Source organism: Ursus arctos, unplaced genomic scaffold (genome assembly GCF_023065955.2).
Source record: "Ursus arctos isolate Adak ecotype North America unplaced genomic scaffold, UrsArc2.0 scaffold_24, whole genome shotgun sequence".
In the NCBI taxonomy this organism is placed as follows: domain Eukaryota; kingdom Metazoa; phylum Chordata; class Mammalia; order Carnivora; family Ursidae; genus Ursus; species Ursus arctos.
In genome coordinates, this window is record NW_026622919.1 from 20,535,238 (window position 1) to 20,553,999 (window position 18,762).

The 18,762-nt window shown below is 40.3% G+C and overlaps 1 protein-coding gene and 1 long non-coding RNA gene across 3 annotated transcripts in view; one reads left to right on the plus strand and one right to left on the minus strand.

The window, feature by feature from the left end:
• The window catches only part of LOC125283410 (uncharacterized), a 140,081-nt gene that overhangs the window by 75,457 nt on the left and 45,862 nt on the right, over positions 1–18,762 (minus strand). Inside the window, exons 4-6 of one of the 2 annotated variants that reach the window (XR_008961317.1) lie at positions 16,563–16,747; positions 7,680–11,561; positions 4,255–4,479 (exon numbers count right to left, since the gene is read on the minus strand). This is a non-coding gene — a long non-coding RNA (uncharacterized LOC125283410). Of the gene's footprint in view, positions 1–4,254; positions 11,562–16,562; positions 16,748–18,762 lie in introns of both variants that reach the window. The other variant, XR_008961316.1, reaches the window with a different exon arrangement.
• On the plus strand, positions 9,580–17,890 carry KRT20 (keratin 20). The gene is made up of 8 exons (XM_057318278.1): positions 9,580–9,984; positions 12,305–12,387; positions 13,694–13,850; positions 14,118–14,279; positions 14,402–14,527; positions 15,478–15,701; positions 16,455–16,504; positions 17,041–17,890. The coding sequence occupies exons 1-8, from the start codon at positions 9,580–9,582 to the stop codon at positions 17,136–17,138; spliced, it is 1,305 nt and encodes a 434-aa protein (XP_057174261.1). The 3' UTR covers positions 17,139–17,890.

Here is an 18,762-nt window from a genome sequence, read left to right on the forward strand (position 1 = left end):
CAACATTAATGTCAGTTCCTCTGAACCAATATATTGCTCCTTAATTACTCCAGGCTTCCAAAACCCGTAGTCCTCCTGACAGCTCATTTCACAGAGACGCATTTATTTTGAAAGAGTGTGTGTAGCTACCAGCCTGTCCACTCCATCAACATAAGACTCGGCCATAAAATCCTTTTATATTTTGCCCTGGGCAGCAATTATTAAGTATCCCTCAACGTATGTGTCAAACACATAAGAAATCGCTCCAGGCTTTTCGTTGCTTAAAAAAGTAGAAAACACCAAACAAGGAGGCCTTTGTGGAACATGAGGCATCAAAAATATTAGCAGCGTTGTGAGAGCTGAATAGTAGCAACTCATTCTTGGAAAAAAAATTGGAATAAACCAGGTCTCCACTGACACCTAGGAAGTCCCCAGAAAGGTATAAAGCCACTGGTTAGAAGGCTAGGGACACAGCACAGGAACAAAACGCAAAACTGTAAAAGGGCTCTACTGTGGGCACTGGGTATTGTTGCTAGTGAAATCTTGTGGCGATGATAGTGGTTCTCTGCCTTCACTTTTCTAAATCAGGTTAAATGGGGCTCTTCGCAGTGGGGTTGTTTCCTCCTGACCCTCTGACGCCCCAGCAGGATTACCTAAGGATTGATTACCTTATCATATGCTAGCATCCCAACTCGACAATTAATATATAACCTGGACCCCAGAGCCTGAAGGCTCACTTAACTCATCCAATTCTTTATCTTCAGGGCCCCTCGGGTCTCCATGTTCTACTCTCCCATCCCACACTTGTTCATCTTTCTTAACCACCCACATTAAAATTAAAGTTAAAGCTAAAATTAAGGGGCACCTCGGTGGCTCAATCAGTCAGGCAGCTGACTCTCGATTTCGGCTCAGGTCATGATCGGGGTCCTGGAATCGAGCCCCACGTCTGGCTCCCCACTCAGTGGGGAGTCTGCCTGATGATTCCCTCTCCCTCTCCTTCTGCCCCTCCCCCCTCTAAAAATAAATAAATCTTCTTTTTAAGATTTATTTATTCATTTATTTGAGACAGAGAGTGAGCGAGAGAGCACAAGGAGAAGCAGGCTCTCTGCTGAGCAGGGAGACCGATGTGGGGCTCAATCTGGGACTCCAGGATCATGACCCGAGCCAAAGGCAGACGCTTAACTGGCTGAGCTACCCAGGCACCCCTAAATAAATAAATCTTTAAAAAATTTAAAGTTAAAATTACAATCCATGTCAGTATTTCCTGCTAGAGGCAGGAATGCTAGAGGCATTCCCTGAGAGCAATGTCCGACTAATTGATCATTGCTTCTAGGGCCAATTTTGCTATATGGTATTTCCGTTTTGACAATGCTAAGACCCTATGTCTGTGGGGCCTGGGGGGAAAAGGATCTGAACTAGAGATTAAAAACCTGACTTCTACTCAAATGCCCTATTTATTACATTCAATAAACATAACTGGAGACTGAATACACCATTCACTTATTCAACAAAGAATAATTGATTTGATTAATTTCTTTTTCTATTTTTAAAAGCCAGTTTTCATGCTTTGCCAACTGCCTAATTCACAAAATGCTGATCTTTATAGACATTTTCCTAAAACCTGTTTACAACTCCTTCCAAAATTAGATGTGGGAAAAGCTCACTCTTTCTGTCTGCCTCTCTTGCTCTCTCTTTCTCTCTCCCTTTATTTCTCTCTCTCACACTCATTTCAAGTTCTGTCGTATTCCTTACAACATATTTTCGATGTAAGCATCTAGAGCTTCTCTTTTAATCAACAATCTGCTTTCTATAGTTTTTTTTTAACTTAAATGTGTGCATATTAAAAAGTAATGACATACCCAACCAAGCTGAAATGTGAACACATATGCTGTTTGTGTTCCCAAAGACTAATTAATAATACATCTCCCCATCTGGTTTGATGTATCTATATATACTGTGCCTTGTTTGAGGAATATTCTGGGGCCAGTGATCACTGCCACATCGTAGAGCATCTACTTTAACTTTGTGCTATTAGGAGCAAATGAAGGAAGATATTGAAAGAGCAGGTCTTTAGCCCCAGGGTGGAAACTAGAACATATGGGGCATATAACTTATATTATTGGCCTCTTAAGCAATAATTCAATCGGTGAGAGTTTTGTTTATTTATCAGGGTGTTGTTTGCAAGGCAGCTTTCCTGGGCCAGGGAAATTTACTGAAAACCAATTTAGAGAGCAAACATTATGTTGATTAAGTTGACCAACTTTCTATATTTGCATTGTTGCTAGGCAACAGATGCCCCAACAATTAATCTATGAACACCCCAGCTTTTTTGTTTATAAAATAAGAGACATGAGCTACACAATTTCCAAGGTCTCTTCCAGACATGAGAGCCTACAGTTCTTTGTAATTAAAAATGTGGGGTGCCTGGGTGGCTCAGCCGTTAAGCGTCTGCCTTCTGCTCAGGTCACGATCCCAGGGTCCTGGGATGGAGGCCCGCATCGGGCTCCCTGCTCAGTGGGAAGTCTGCTTCTCCCTCTCCCACTTCCCCTGCTTGTGTTCCCTCTCTCGCTGTCTCTCTGTCAAATAAATAAATAAAATCTTTTAAAAAATAAAAATAAATTAATAAAAATAATAAATTAAAAAATTAAAATGAGCACCATGAAATAAATAAATAAGCACTATGAAAAATAACAAAGTGAGTAATTGCCACTTGCTTACTTGTTTTCAAAAATACTAAGTTTGGGGCCCCTGGGTGGCTCAGTCGTTAAGCATCTGCCTTCGGCTCGGGGAGTAATCCCGGAGTCCTGGGATTGAGCCCCGCATCGGGCTCCCTGCTCCGCTGGGAGACTGCTTCTTCCTCTCCCACTTCCCCTGCTTGTGTTCCCTCTCTCGCTGGCTGTCTCTCTCTCTGTCAAATAAATAAATAAAATCTTTAAAAAAAATACTAAGTTTGGGTTGTTCAAATAACATGAAAGGACATCATAAAATTGAACCACTGATCACTTCCTCCCATAAAATAAAGTCCAAAAGGTTCAATGCTAATTGATTGTTACCACTTAGTTGCTAAGTCTAGGTCAGACTTGGATCCTTCACAAACTGTACTTAAGCACCGTAACTACTACATTTTTAACTTATCGCAATGAATGAAACGTTCAGTTGTGTGACAGTGCAGCAGAGTAGTCTGGAGAACGGAAAGGAAAAACCTTAGGGCAGCAAGGAGGCCCATGCAAAGCAGGGCTCCTCCCCATCACCTGTGGTCTCTGTGCAGAGGTTTGACTCTGGAGTTCGGAAAAGACCAAGTGAACTAGAGTTGTGGTGATAATTTGTGTATGAGGGATAATGTGAGAATCAACAAAGTGGAGTATATACCATCAGCCCAGTTCTTTCCAGATCAGAGCATTCAACAGTCATCTTCAGTCATCTTCATAGAGGTCTTCCCCATGAACATCTGATAGTGCAGACACCACAAACTTGGCATGTCTGCAAATGAACACGTCATGTATTCCTTTGCGACAACCCTTCCCCGGACCCTCTCCCAGCCCTGTCCCACTGCCCCCCTCAGTAAAGGGCACCATTATCATGGCCCAGTCACCCAAGTCAGAACCCTGAGAGTCATCCTAATCTCCTACTCCACACATCCACACCCATTCATTCAACAACGGAATCAGGACCAGAGTGTATGCATGTGTACCCCAGAGAGACATGCACAGGAGAGATGAACAGGATGACCAACTGTCCTGGTTTGCCTGGAACTGTCCTGATTTTAACATTCGAAGGCTCATATCCCAGAAAACCTCTGTCTCGGGCAAACCAAGACAGCTGGGCACCCTGGAAAGGAAGGAGTTTGGGAACACAAAGATGTCTTCCTGGAAGGAATGACACCCATGCAAAGGCACGGAGTGGAGGAGTATCCGTGGCTTGTGTTACTGAAGGGTAGAGCTGGGGAAAGAAGGGGACTCTGGAAAGGTAGGCAGGGGTTAGACCTTAGAGAGCTATGTATTAGACTGACCACGTAAGTGCCAGGAATTTTTCAGAGAAGTGAAACAATCAGGTTTGCATTTGTAGATAGGCATCTGAGATGGACCTCTACATTTATGAACCATTGATGGCGAGAAGCAGGAGCTAAGAGGTTATTTTTAAGATGACAATAAGTTCTTAAGTGCGATTCTAAGGACAGAAACGGGAATTTGCCTAGAGGAAAAATTATTCTGTTTTTGGAGGAATTTAGTGGGGCTTTCTCTTACTTAGTCAAGCTAATATAAAATAAGTACCCACCTGCTGTCCTTGGTATAACACCAGACTTTGGTGAAATAATCCAGACACGGGGCCGATTGCCGAAAGAGGGTCATTCGGCCTATGGCTTCCCATTCAGAGACTTTGGAGGTTAAATTCCAATGTGGTGATATCTGGTTTCAGTGATCACTTCCAGGGTTGAAAGAAGACCTTCATCTCATCAGTCAAAACTGTCCCAGCACTGGATCTCACACAGCCTACAATGCACTAAAATAAGTGAGCATTTTTTATAAATCTTGTATCGGCACCAACATATTATACTTTTGTGTTGAAAATGGTAATGTGTAGGAAATAAAAATAAACATGGTGATTTTGGCTACCCCATTTGGGATTTTTTTTTTCCATTTGTTTAATGTATCAGGAGCCTCAAAAAATATAACTGGTCCAGATGCCCCTCAAACTCTAAGAGGACTTGCAAAGGGTGTGCATACAGCCTCAGGAGGATTCTGTGACCATTACTTGCAATCCACCGCACTATCTGTATGTCTATCCCTTAATCATACATGGAACACTACACCAAAAGCTAATGATGTACTGTATGGTGACCAACATAGCAAAATAAAAAAAAATCATGCATGATTTAGTTTTGCCCGTTTTTGTAAATTTTACCAATTGAATTGACTTGCATACATTATGTTGTGTCATTTCTTTCACTAGACATGCTTTTTAGATTCATCCACATCAAGAACGTACTTCCTCCATTTAAACTGCTGCATCGTATGCCATTGTGTGAATATCTGCCAATGTATTTCTTCACTCTACTGTCGATGAACATTGGGGTTGTTTCAAGAGTGTGTGTGTGTGTGTTAGTGTGAAGAACAATGCTTCTGTGCATAGTCTTGTACGGCTTTCTCTGGAATACGTACCTAGGAATGGAATTACTGGATGACAGGTAGGTGCGTGCTCACTGTTCTGAGATCAGCTCCAATTATTTTCCAAAGTAACTGTACCTATTTACACAGCCACTCCTAGTGGATAAGAATTTCCCTTATCCAACCCTCTAATTTTTTCCAGTTGGCAGGTATGAAACGGGCCATCCAGCTTTCCTCTTCTGGGCATCCATTCATATTTTTGCCCACTTTCTCACTGGGTTCTTTTTTCTCTTTCTTATTTATTTGTAGGTATTCTTTGTATATTCTGGAAACTAATTCCTTGTCAGTTACATGTTTTATAAATAACTGCTCACTGTTTGGGGCTTTTCCCATTATAATTACGGAGTCCTTTAGTGAGCAAAAATTGTTAGGTTAATATCATAGTTTGCACTTTTTGTGTCTTGTTTAAGAAATATTCCTTTACCCTGATTCCTAAAGATATTATTCTATATTTTCATCTAAACATTGTATGGTTTTTACCTTTCACATTTGTATCTTTATTGAATCTGGAACTTACTTTTGTATATGTATTTTTTGCCTGAGAGAATTACAACTTCCATTTTTTAAATATGGAAATACTTTATTCTTTTCCACATCAGTTCACTTGTAACTATTTCATTAAGTACAGCGGGTTTTAAATACAGAGGCCATGATTTCTTTCTGAATTAACTTTGTACGGTATCTAGAACCACAATGCCCACAGACACCCACAATTCCTATATGCCATCCTCCTCAACCAATGAGAGCAATATACCCTAACGCACAGGTCTGGGCAAGACAACCCCCACACCCTGCCGGAGATGGCAGATTCTACATGTATCACATCAGGGCTGCAGCACCTTGTCCATGCTGGGGGAAAAAAGCTGAAAATCCTCTGGCTATGTAGTGCTTATAATAACTTTACAAATTACTGGCCATACTTAATATTAATCATTAACCCCCTCAGCAGAGTCTGTCTCAGAGGTCAAAAAGTACCTCCTATTAGCTATAAGCAAGTGGGGATCTAATAAATATTTATCTGTAGATGCTGTCATCCAACAACCTGGAAGAGCAGGGACTCTAAATTCTAAATGACAAGATCTGTATCTAGTCCTCAGGTATAGTTTAGAAAAATTAATTGCTATGAAATACCTGGTTCCCTCTGGTCACATTACACGTTATAATAATCTACCAGAGCATAAAACTCAACATGGCAGAGGAGCTGGGAAATTCTCCTGCCCTGAAATAAACATGTGGAAATCTTCACAACGAGAACTTTTCTAGATTGGATGACTGAACTCCATAGTAACAGAATTGTTGAATCATTACGTTGTACGTCTGAAACCAATATAACACTATATGTTAATTCTACCTCAATTAAAAATAATAGCCCTACGATATCATACTTTAAATTTGAAAGCTCAAAAAACCTACAAATACTAGCCAAAAACTGGTGGAATAACATAGTTATTTTTCCAAAAAGTTAAAAATGATGTTAATGATTTTAATGAGACTTTAACTGTTTCACTTAATCATAATTGGGCCCAGCCACAAGGAATAATTGTGCTAAAGAAGAAAAGAAAAATTATCATGTCTAATAACTGCACTGATATTCCTAGCTCTTACAAAGCTAACTCTTGATTTAAATAATGCTTCTACACACCTCGATCATATGTGTTAGTGTATTAAACTCTTAGCTGAAACTAACTCACTGCAAAACTTGTGTAATTTAAGCAGCACAATTCTCCAATGACTTTACTCAAAAGACCTCCTTCTCCCCCATTAAGCAACAACAAAAGACATTAATTTTGTGAAAACACATACATGAAAGAACACACTTCATGTGTTTATAAAGGGTCCTTCATTGAAGATTTTAGCTGTGACAGCTATTTACAAAGTAATGTAAAGCTTTGTAACAAAGAGCAAGGTCTGCTTATTACATGCTCAGTTACTGGTGGTGACACTCAGTGAGTATTGGCTGATGCGAATATGAATGGATGAAAGCATAAGTGCTATCCACATATATACCATAAAGAGCATGAAGTAGGTTTAACTCTCCCAATTTTTACTTTTATAATGTAACTAAAGCAAAGTCTAACACAAAATATTATTTTAAAGTACACCATTTATAAAGAGAGAAATAACATAGTCTTACCTTATTTTAGAAGAAAAATGTTAAAAAAAAAAGAGTAACTAAAAAAACTCAAACTCAAAAGTAAAAAGCCATTGGTTTTTAGTAGAATGACAACAGATTGGGCCACTAAAAAAGTAAATTTCAAATTCTTCAGAAAGAATGTACAGAGATTTTGGATATAGCTTTTTTTAGATTTCTTCTTTTTTTGTTTGCTTACTTGCTTACTTGCTTTACTCCTATACAAACCTCAATTAAAGTATCAGAATGAAAATCAATGAGGTGTTTTCTGTAACTTCTCCAAACCTTTGAAATATGTAACCTGATTAAAGAAACAATTTAAGTGTTTCAGTGAATTTTTTGGCCAGGGGGTTTGAATGAGGAAGAACAAATGAATCGATTCCATTTGGTTCGACAATGCTTACCAGAGCTCCACTGGCGAGATCACAACCCAGAGCTCACAGTGTGTCCGGATGTCTACACGCCAGCAGAGGCTTCCAGCCCAACCACAGAGGCTGGGCGTAGTCCCAAGACACTGCACACACCCTGCCTATACATTGCTCCGCTGACGCCGTGAGCCTGTGGACCCGTAGGGAAGATCGGGCTTCCATGAAAACTTCTGCCAGTGAAATCCAGTGGAGATTCTAGGAGGGAGCAGCTGTAGTTTCAGAATGGATGGAGCAAGCACTCTGTCTCACGGTGGGTACTGAGCTGACCTTATAACAGGGGAGAGAGACTTCTTCATGCACCAGGTCAGGTGCAAAGCCCCATGCTATTTATTCTGTTTTCAGGGAACAAGACCTAAAGCCAGGCAGTGACTGAAAAATTTAAACGAATTATCTGGTCTTAGAACATTAGAATTAAGGGGGGGAAATTCAAAATCATCTATCTACCGCTCAACCTAAACTCACTCAATTCACTTCCCCAAACTACATCTCCAAATGTACAAATGTTTCATTCCTTGAGGTTTTGTGTTTGTACAAAATATGTTAATAGTTTTATAAAATATAACTTCTAAACAGGGAAAAACTTAAAAACAAAAAAAAAGCACAAAACAGAGATTCTGGAGAGTGATTACCCATATTTATAAACCGCTGTTCTTATGCAAATCAAAACCACAAGGAGATATTACCTCATTGTGTTAGAGTGGTCATCATCAAAAACACAAGAGAGAACAAATATTGGTGAGGAGAAAGGGGAACCCTTGTGCACTACTGGTGGGAATGCAAAGGGGGACAGCCACTATGGAAAATAATATGGAGGTTCCTTAAAAATTAAATATAGAATTACCATATGATCCAGCAATCCCACATCTAGGTATATCTCCAAAGGAGATAAAATCACTATCTCAAAGGTACCTGCACTCCTATGTTCATTGAGGCATTACTCACAATAGCCAAGATATAGAAACAACCTCACGGTCCACAAAAGGACGAAAGGATAAAGATCTCACACACACACACACACACACACACACACACTATTATTCAGTCATGAAAAAGAAGGGAACCCTGTCATTTGCAACAACATAGATAGCTCCCCGGGGGCATTAGGCTATGTGAAATAAACCAGACAGAAAAAGACAAATACTGCATGATATCACTTTCATGTGGAATCTTAAGATAAGAAAAAATGTCAGACTCATAGAAACAGCGGTTGCCAGGGCCTGGGGGGTAGTAGAAATAGGGAGAGGTAAAAGGATACAAACTTTCAGCTTTAAGATGAATAAGGTCTGAGGATCTAATGTAAAATATGGGAACTATAGCTGATAGTGCTGTACTGTACACTAGGAATTTACTAAAAGAATAGAACTCAAATGTTCTCACCAGAAAGAAAAGTATAAACTAAAAAAGATTTTAAAACATTGTTCTTGATCACCAGTGTAACTATTATGTACCCATGTCTGTCTTTTTGGGTACCTAAATTATTCATGGCATTTGCCAATATTCTTTATGTGTATATTAGGGTGAAAAAAAATCTGCCAAGGCAGGTGCAAGGGCTAAAAGAATACATCTTCCTGTTTCCTTTTGTTGTCTCTGTTTTAAAAAAGGAATTGCCCCTGAGAAAAGCCTCTAAGAAATGCCTCTAGTGGTAATTTCTGGAATGAAACTAAACAGACTGCTGTACAAAGGGGAAAAAGAAAAAAACAAAGCAAGGCACGGCGGACAGTGGTGTCAATCCAAAGGTGAGATGTCAGCAGAGGAGGTCAGCGGAGGAGGTGTTCCTTTCCTACGAACTCTATAAAAGGTCAGCTCATCCATCACCGGGAGACAGACTCTGCTCCAGCCATCTAGAAGCTACAGGTGCTCCCTCCTAGAATCCCCAATGGAATTCACTCGTAGAAGCCTCCATAGAGGCTTGAGTTCCTCCTCCCAGGGCTCTGCACGCAGCGTGAGCGGCTCCATGTACAGGAAGGGGGGCATGCAGCACTTTGGGGCTGCACCCAGCGTCTATGGGGGAGCTGGAGGTCAGGGCATCCGCATCTCGAACTCCAGCCAGAAGATGATCTATGGGAATGATGGCACCAAAGGAGACCTGTTTGTTAGTAACGAGAAGACAACCATGCAGAACCTAAATGAACGCCTAGCAAGCTACCTAGCAAAAGTGCAGTCCCTGGAACAGTCCAACTCCCAACTCGAACTGCAGATCAAGCAGTGGTATGAAACAAAGACGCCCAGCACCAGGGACTACAGTGCGTATTACCAACAAATAGAAGAGCTGCAAAGTCAGGTAAGGGACGACACTGTGTTTTCTAGTCCGCTGCTGAGCTGCAGGATATATACCAAGAGGGCATATATGTTAGGTGAGTCCAAAAGGATGTTATAAAGCAATTAGGCTGAAATGCTATATCTATAAAAACAGTGCATTCTATCATCTACCCTTAGTGCTGGGGTAGCTGACTACATCATTGGATGACTGTAATTTTTTTTTTCACTTTTTAAAATCTAATTACATGGAAAATATGAAAATATAATCTGTATTTTTGTCACAGTTTACCAGGACAAGTCTAAATGGATAGTAGACATTTTTTTTTCTGAAAAGAGCTAAAATTCTTATGTGATTATAAATCTCAGGTTTTTTTCACCTGGTTCTCATTAACTTTTGAATTCCCAGTCAACTTAGAGATGTTCCTCCTTTAATTTATGTAAATATGGTAATATAGTATTAAGATACTGTACCATAAATTTCAATGACAAAGTGATTCGGGGTAGAAGTAAGAGGAAGGGATGTAGGTATTAATGACATCCAGATTTTTTTTAAGATTTATTTATTTATTTGAGGGGCACCTGGGTGGCTCAGTCGGTTAAGGGTCTGCCTTCGGGTCAGGTCATGATCCCGGAGTCCTGGGATGGAGCCCCACATTGGGCTCTCTGCTCAGTGGGGAGCCTCCTTCTCCCTCACCCTGCTGCTCTGCCTAAGTGTGTGCTCGCGCTCTCTCTCAAATAAATAAATAAAACCTCTAAAAAAAAGATTTATTTATTTGAGAGAGAGAGAGTGTGAGAGAACAGGGGGAGGGGCAAAGGGAGAGGAAGAGAGAGAATATCAAGAAGACCCTCTGCTGAGCTAGGATCCCTATGTGGGGCTCGATCCCAGGACCCTGAGATCACGACCTGAGCCAGTATCAAGAGTTAGCTGCTTCACCGACTGAGCCAACCAGGCGCCTGAATGACATCCAAGTTTTTAAATGCCCTGTTTAATGATCTCATCATCATCATCACAAGCAGTTCAGAAACCACTTCTACAGTAACAAAATGTTCTATTGCCCCCAATTCAAATTTGTTGCAATCATATCACAACCTACTCCCACAAAAGGTGGAGTTCTGTTTTCTCAATTGTGTGCAATAAAGGAAGTGGACTTTGCTCCTAATTGAAAAGTTCAGATATGACAGGAGCACTTGCTCTGCTTTCAAATTCTTATCTAATCAAGGAAAGAATCCCTTTCATTTTCATTTTAATATTCATATTCCTTTAGAGCAAAGGCCACCTACTTACCAGCAAGTCTCTTTTTCTTGCATTTTATTATTAGTGCAATTTGAACCAGATTCCACTGGAAGTTACTTTGGGGGTTTCGGGAACCACGGGGAGGTGAGGCAAAGGTGTCTAAACTGTCTTTCTGCCAAGAGGTCATTCTTCTCAGGCTCCCACTAAAAAACGTTCAAATCAGCAAACCATTCTTCCCTACCTGTCTCATGATTCATGTTTCTGAATCTACTTTGGATCAGCCCAAACACAGAGACACGGCCATCTACTCCATTTAGCAGGGCAGACTCGGTATACGAAGGCAGCTCTCTCCGGGACTGGATCTGCTGAAAGAGACATGTCACCGTAACATCTTCTACAAGCAGACAAGATGCACACACATCATAGAGAACTCACCCATTAGGTAACCCCGTTTTTAAGATCGAGGGCTTATCCATCCTGACAGTGCCAGTGCCTGGCACAGCTCTCACAAAACAGGTGCCCATTCACTCAGCCAATATTTAGTACATACAGAGTGCTGGGCCCCAGCTGGGCATGGGGGAATATGATGGCGAACATAATGTGATTTAGGGGGGAACAGGCACAGACAAAGGCAACATACATCCCACACGGAGGGATAAATGCTAGCCAGGAGGGCTGTGTAGGACAGTGAGAACACAGGCACTTCTCATTCAGTTCTGCCTTGAGGAAATCACTGAGGCTTCCTTGAAGCAATGATGTCTAAGGTGAGATGTGGAAGAGAAGCAGTTCACCAAGTGAGAGGGGCTAACAAGAATATTCTAAGCAGGAACATCAAAGGGAAGGCACTCAATGAGGTTTGATGGCTCAAGTTGAATGAAATTTTCCTTTTGTAAAACCGTAAGAAAGCTCACCAAACCCTGGGGACCAGAGTTACATTTTATGACTCAATTATGTTAAATGCCTACATCATTACTCTTCCTATTTTCATGTGGAAATTCTTGAAATGAACATCATCTTTGATAGAATAGTGTTTGTATCTGAGGACACACTCAATCATTTGAAACTCCTGTCCAGTTGAAAATGTCATTCTTTCTAATGTATTTTCCAGATTAAAAATGCACAACTGGAAAATGTGCATTATGTCCTGCAAATTGATAATACCAAACTGGCTGCTGAGGACTTCAAGCTGAAGTAGGTTCTAACACCATGGTAAACCTTCCTGAAAAGGGATACCTTTTAGTAGTCCTTCATGAAACTCAGCTTCCCACATTCTTGTTGGTAAAGGAGCTACCTTAAGTACTTTCAGAATCTGGGAGTTTTAAGGGTGTTAGGAGCTATCGGGTCCAGCCCAGCACACAGGGCGACACTTTCCTCACCCACATTCCTAAAATTTTGTCACCCAGCATGCAACGGAACACCCCCAGTAACTACTACTGTTTTCACTGGTTAGCTCTGGTTGCTAGAACATTCTTTTTTAGTAAACTCACATCTACCTTTTCGCCCATTGAACCTAACTCTGCCCTTTGGAATAATACCAAGGCAATATACAACTCCCGTTCTGCAGTGGTGCCCTTCTGTTATCTAAAGCGAGCCGCGTATCTACGTGTGGTGACTCTCCAAGTGAGTCATCCATGCTCCTTCAAGTGCTGCAAGTGTGTGGCCCAAGTTCCAGGGTGTGACCTTTGATGCTTCTGAGTTTGCTAGTGTTTTATAATAGAGTCTGACAAACCAAAGAACTAAGACTATGATTAAACCAGCTCAGATTGTGTTCACTCTCCTATCACCATGTCACACCACATGTGATCACAGCTGTTCCTCATAAATGGCCCCTACACTAGCGCTTTCTCATTCTGAATATGTACAATGCGTTGGTACTAAAAAGTCCTTTGTGGTTTAGAAGGGTAGCATTTGAATGCTACAAGGGATCAAAAAGAAGGAAATGGAAAGCAGATCTGAAGATTCAAGCAGTAAACATTCATTAATTCCAATTTTACTAAGTCAGCACCTGAATATTCCCTTGCATTTTCATTTTTTAAACTTTTGCTACTTTAATAAAAATGAGAGTACATAAGATTGTAGGGGAGAATCATGAATTCTTTAAGATAATTCACTTTGGACGCATCTGCTTACAAAGTAATAAAAATTAACTGATCATGCGCATTCATTAAGTAAATCTAACTATCCATTATTTAATATCAATAATGAGAATCCTTTGCTGACACATTAATTAAAGCAAAATATATATTTTAGAATTTGGAAACGTTTAACAGTTCAGATTGCTTTTTTACCAATCACTCCAAATTACAAAGATGATATTATGGAGCAAATTATCTGATTCTTGGGTTCTCATTAACATTTTTGGAATGTATAAAGAGGGACACAGTGTACTGAAATTGATCCTCATATACCACGTAAAAATATCTCGTTATATTAAGACTCTCTCTTCTATAATGGCTTCAAAAGACTCAATTACGTCTGCATACCAATTAATTCACAGGTATGAGACTGAAAGAGGACTACGCCTAGCAGTGGAGAGTGATATCCAAGGCCTGAATAAGGTCTTGGGTGATCTATCCATAACTAGAACAGACCTGGAGATTCAAATTAAAGAACTGAGTAAAGACCTGGATATCCTCAAAAAAGAACATCAGGAGGTGAGGAAATATTCAGAACTGGTGTTGGGAATGATAGAATGACTCTAATAATGATAATGGGGGGGTTGATAAAATGACAATAATAATGGTGTGAGTGGTCAGAGTTCAATGACAGAGCAGTACCTGGACTAGAATAAACCCTACCTAAATTATTGTCTTTCTTTTTCACTCACCCCCAATGAAAGAAGCCATAAGACCTATGTCTTTTCTGCCCAGCCCCATGTGAGAACTTGCTTCAGACTATAATCAGGATTTTCACTCTTGTAGGAAGTGAACAGCCTACACAGACACCTGGGCAATACTGTCAATGTAGAATTGGATGCTGCTCCAAGCCTGAACCTTGGCACCATCATGAATGAAATGAGGCAGAAGTACGAAGTGATAGCCCAGGACAACCTTCAGAAGGCCAAAGAACAGTTTGAGAAACAGGTAATAGCATAATTCTGAAGGGTAAGCCAATGTGTAGAAGCTGTCCTTCAAAAAAGACAACTCATCTTCTTTCCTTTCTCTCTCTCCTTACTCATTTATTTTTTTCATTTTTGGAACTTTAGACTCAAACTTTGCAGCAACAAGTCACAGTGAGCAGTGAAGAGTTAAAAGAAACTGAGGCTCAAGTAAAGGAGCTGAGACGCACCTACCAGAACCTGGAGATAGAACTCCAGTCCCTCCTCAGTCTGGTAAAGCACCTCTAACTTCTCACTCTCAATGCAGTGTGTGTTTATTAAGTGCCTGTGTGAGGACATCTGGAGATACAGAAACCTCTAGGAAATAATCCTTCACCCCTGCAGAGCTGGCCTGGGGAAACAGGCCAAGCCACTGATTATAATTAAAACACAGCAAGAAATCCAGGACAAGAGCAATGTGCTGCAAGGATGCAGTGGAACAAGTAGATCTGGAAGATTTCACACGGAAAGTGGCATTTCAACTAGATCAGAAAACATGAGACGAATTTGTAGTTGGAGAATAGCGGTAAAGACCTTCCAGGTTAAGCAAATCAGTCAGCTCTTGATAAAATTATGCTGTGTTAACAACCCCCAAATCACAGTGGCTCACAACAGCAACACTGCATCCATCATGGGCTGACTGCAGGTCTGCTCCGACATTTCCAGGGGTAAGGCTAAGGGAGGAGACCCTGGCCAGGGCATGCCAGTGTTGTAGCAGAAAGAAAACAGCAATGGCTGGACCGTGTGACAGCTCCTAAAGCTACTCCTCAGAAAAGACATTTGTCAGTTTCACCTGCATTTCATTAGCCGAAGAAAGTCACATGACCAAGCATGGCGTCAATGGGATGAGGAAATCTAATCCTCCATTTGGAGGGGCACCACAAATCACAGGGAGAGGAGGCAAATGTTGAGAACAAGAATACAATCCCGGTAAGAGAACAGTGAGTGTGAAGCTAAAAGCAAACAAAAGACCCCTAGAGGTCAGAGCAGCTGGCTGGGGCTCAGGAGCTAGTGGTCCGAGCAGCTGGCTGAGGGTGCCTAAATGGGAAGAGTGGGAGGTAAAGCTAGAAATAGGAATCATGCCCGCAGTGACGAGCTGTGGGAATTCTCCGCAAAAGAAATTAAAACTGAAACACCTCTTAAGTCTTCGACTAAGAAACATCCACTTTTTCTCGTGCTTATAGAAAGAAACTTTGGAGTATACACTAGAGGACACCAAAGATCGTTACAGTAGCAAACTGGTCACCATCCAGGCAGTACTGGACAACCTAGAAGCCCAACTGACGCAGATTAGGACCGATATGGAACGCCAGAGCAATGAATACAATATCCTCCTTGACATAAAGACCCGGCTTGAGCAGGAAATTGCTACTTATCGCCGCCTTCTGGAAGGAGAAGATGTCGTCACGTAAGGCTCTTAGAATCAAAGGATATGTGCCAGTATCTACATGCTGTGCTATTTCAATGTCCACACGTTAAACCCTGTCACTCATTCCCCAGCACCAATGCAATCCCTAGCACAAAGGCAATTACACACACGCCACTACCAACAAAACAAAAACATACCAAAAGTATGCCCATCCCTAAAATACCAGGTACAGCCTTTGTACCTGAGGTCATGTGTAGGGCTGACTTAGAAGATGGTTATACAGTAAACGATACAGATTATGCTTTTGCTAATTTTTATGACTAATACATAACTGGAAGTACAATAACATTCAAAAATTCTCCTTGAGAGGTCATGAAATGAACAAAAGGCCACAGAGGTCTGTGGGAACTAGTTTGAGAATCATCAGTGTTGCCACAGCAACTGTCTTCAACTACCACACCCAAGAAACTCCATAAGAGAACACAAGATTCAAACTTCCATTGCAATTTTGTTATTTTAATTACAAAAGCTTCTAGCATAGCATAAACAGGCCAGTTTTGAAGCCATAGATACAGATATAGATATAGATGATATAGATATGGATCAAGTTGAAAAGTAAGAAACTCAAGTTCAAAGTAACAAGCATGGTAAAAGCAGAAAAAATACAAACACAGCATTAAGACACACATCACACGGACTTTATTTTGAAACAGAAAAGGCAGGACGGTCCTGCATTTTCAACATGGCAATAACACCTTTTCCTGTTTCTTTTTCTTTTCTTTAAAAAAAAAGAACAAAAAACAGTACTACAGAAAGTGCATTAAGCATCCCAGAGGAGAAAGGTAAGTATTCTAATCTCACATGTTTCGTATGAGACTGACTCCTCACTCAGTAGCTTACCACTTATTAAATGCCACCGGTGAAAAAAGAGAGATCAGTTCTCAAGGGAGCAGATACTACCCTAGGGATTCCGAAAATCAGGTGCATTACATAAAGAAACCCCCAACATGGAAAGTTTGTCATACTCCCACAACAGGGTGCTTTTCTTGGCCCAAGCTATTGCTGTCCTGAGACATCCTGGGATCCTGAAAAGAAAAAAAAATAAGATGAAAAAGTGCATATGGCTTAATTCAATATTGTAGATTTCTCTTTGGGGGAGGGGGAGTAGAAAATTTGTGAATCTGGGGACAGTGGCATATTTTCTGCATTTGTTTATAAATTGGATAAGATTATTTAAGAAAAAGAATGGGTTTCTTTTTTAGGAAAAAGAAAATTTAGGAAAAAATGCATATAAAATAAAAATGATTTAAAGTTGAATATTATACGCCAGCAGAGTCATGTTCCTGAGCTAACATTTTATACTTAAAACTAAACTCAGATATAAAGAGAAAAAGGAAGATTATGACAGTCGTGCAAGAAGTGGTGGACGGCCAGATTGTGTCATGTGAAACCAAAGAGATGGAAGAAGATTTGTAAACAGCTACCCGGAGATGCTGCCGAGGGTCTGAAAGAAATGTGGCTATAATTTTTGCTCCCTGTAAGAAAGCGGCCATCAGACAGCACCATTAGTGCTTTGTGGTAATCAGAAGGGGACAAAAGCCCATTTATCGGTCTCTATAATTGAATATAAATTGTTTTACTCAGAGGAGCTGCAAATCGCTTACAAAAATGAAATCCAATGAGCACTAGGACATTGAAACATCATTACCACCATCTTTACCATGAAACACATTAATTATAAGCTAGAGACCACCTAATATCAATTCGTTAATGTTGCTGAAAATTACAGCACATTTGAATTACACTAAACCTCACGGAGCAGAAGAGTCCCCAGAAATTGCAAATAAACTACTCTTTCTAATTTTTCCTGTTTCTGAATTGCAAAATCTCCTTTCAGGGGCCCTTGGATTCTTAAATGACCCAATTTCTTGGTTAATTTCATTGGATTTTTGATATTGGTACAATCCTGTTAGCTTTGAGTTACCTCTGCATTTTTTCCATTGTCTCCGCTGCCTTTTAAAACTCAACTCAGCTCTTCAAATACTTTGAGAGTCAGACCCCAATCACAGATGCTGAGCAGAATAAGAATGAAGCACATTATGCTTGAAGTGGGAGTAGATTAAACGCAAAATTAGTGAAACCCTTCTCAAGGCAGAATGCTTCTCCTTGTGACAATAAACTGCATAAATCATCAGGTGTTCTCTTTCTTTATGAAGTGAACATGTGTTATGAAATGTTTCTCACCTTTTTTAATAAAAGCTTTAATGAGATATAATTCACACACCATAAAATTCATCCTGGTAAAGTGCAAAATTCAGTGGTCTTCAATATATTCACAGGATTGTGCAGCCATCACCACTGTCTAGTTTTAGGATGTTTTCATCACGGAGAAAAGAAACCCCAGTAGGAGTCATCCCCCCATCTGCCTTCCCCCCAACCCTGGCCACCATTAATCCACGTCCTCTCTCTCTATGAATTTACCTACTCCAGACATTTCCTACAAATGGAATCATACGATGTGTTCTTTTGTGCAGAAACATTCATAGCAGCATTATTCATAATGGCCCCAAAGTGGAAACAACTCAAATGTCCATCAACTGATCAAAGGATAAACAAAATGGGGTATGTCCATACAATAGACTATTATCTGGCAATAGAAAGAACAAAGTTCTGATACATAATGCAACAGGGATGAACCTTGAAAACGCTATGCTCACTGAGGGAAGTCAGACACAGAAGACACAGACTGTATTCTCACACTTTGCATTTCAGTGTGCAGAAACTGCCTTGCAAATGTTTACAGGAAAAAATCAGTTTGCCCACTCGCATTGTATTGTAGTAAATTAATAGCTAGGATTTAAATTTTGATATATAAGTTTGTAAGTAAATAGGATTTTGAGGGTGATTATATTGAAAATAATAATGTGATTTGCTTAAGAATAATAGTATCTACCACTTATTGAGGACTTACTTGAGCTAAGCAGTGTGCCAGGCATTTTATATGCAATTCTCATGTAATCCTCACAATAACCCACGAAGTAGGAGCTATTAGGTTGAATCATATGAACTTGCCAATATGTAATCACTTTTTACCTTTAAA

What these genes read in the sequence shown, in the direction of transcription:
- KRT20 (XM_057318278.1), top strand. Translation starts at nt 9,580, where the DNA reads ATGGAATTCACTCGTAGAAGCCTCCATAGAGGCTTGAGTTCCTCCTCC. An exon ending in TCAAAAAAGAACATCAGGAG is followed by an intron (nt 13,851 to 14,117) that starts GTGAGGAAATAT and finishes TCACTCTTGTAG; the next exon opens with GAAGTGAACAGCCTACACAG. An exon ending in AAGAACAGTTTGAGAAACAG is followed by an intron (nt 14,280 to 14,401) that starts GTAATAGCATAA and finishes TTGGAACTTTAG; the next exon opens with ACTCAAACTTTGCAGCAACA.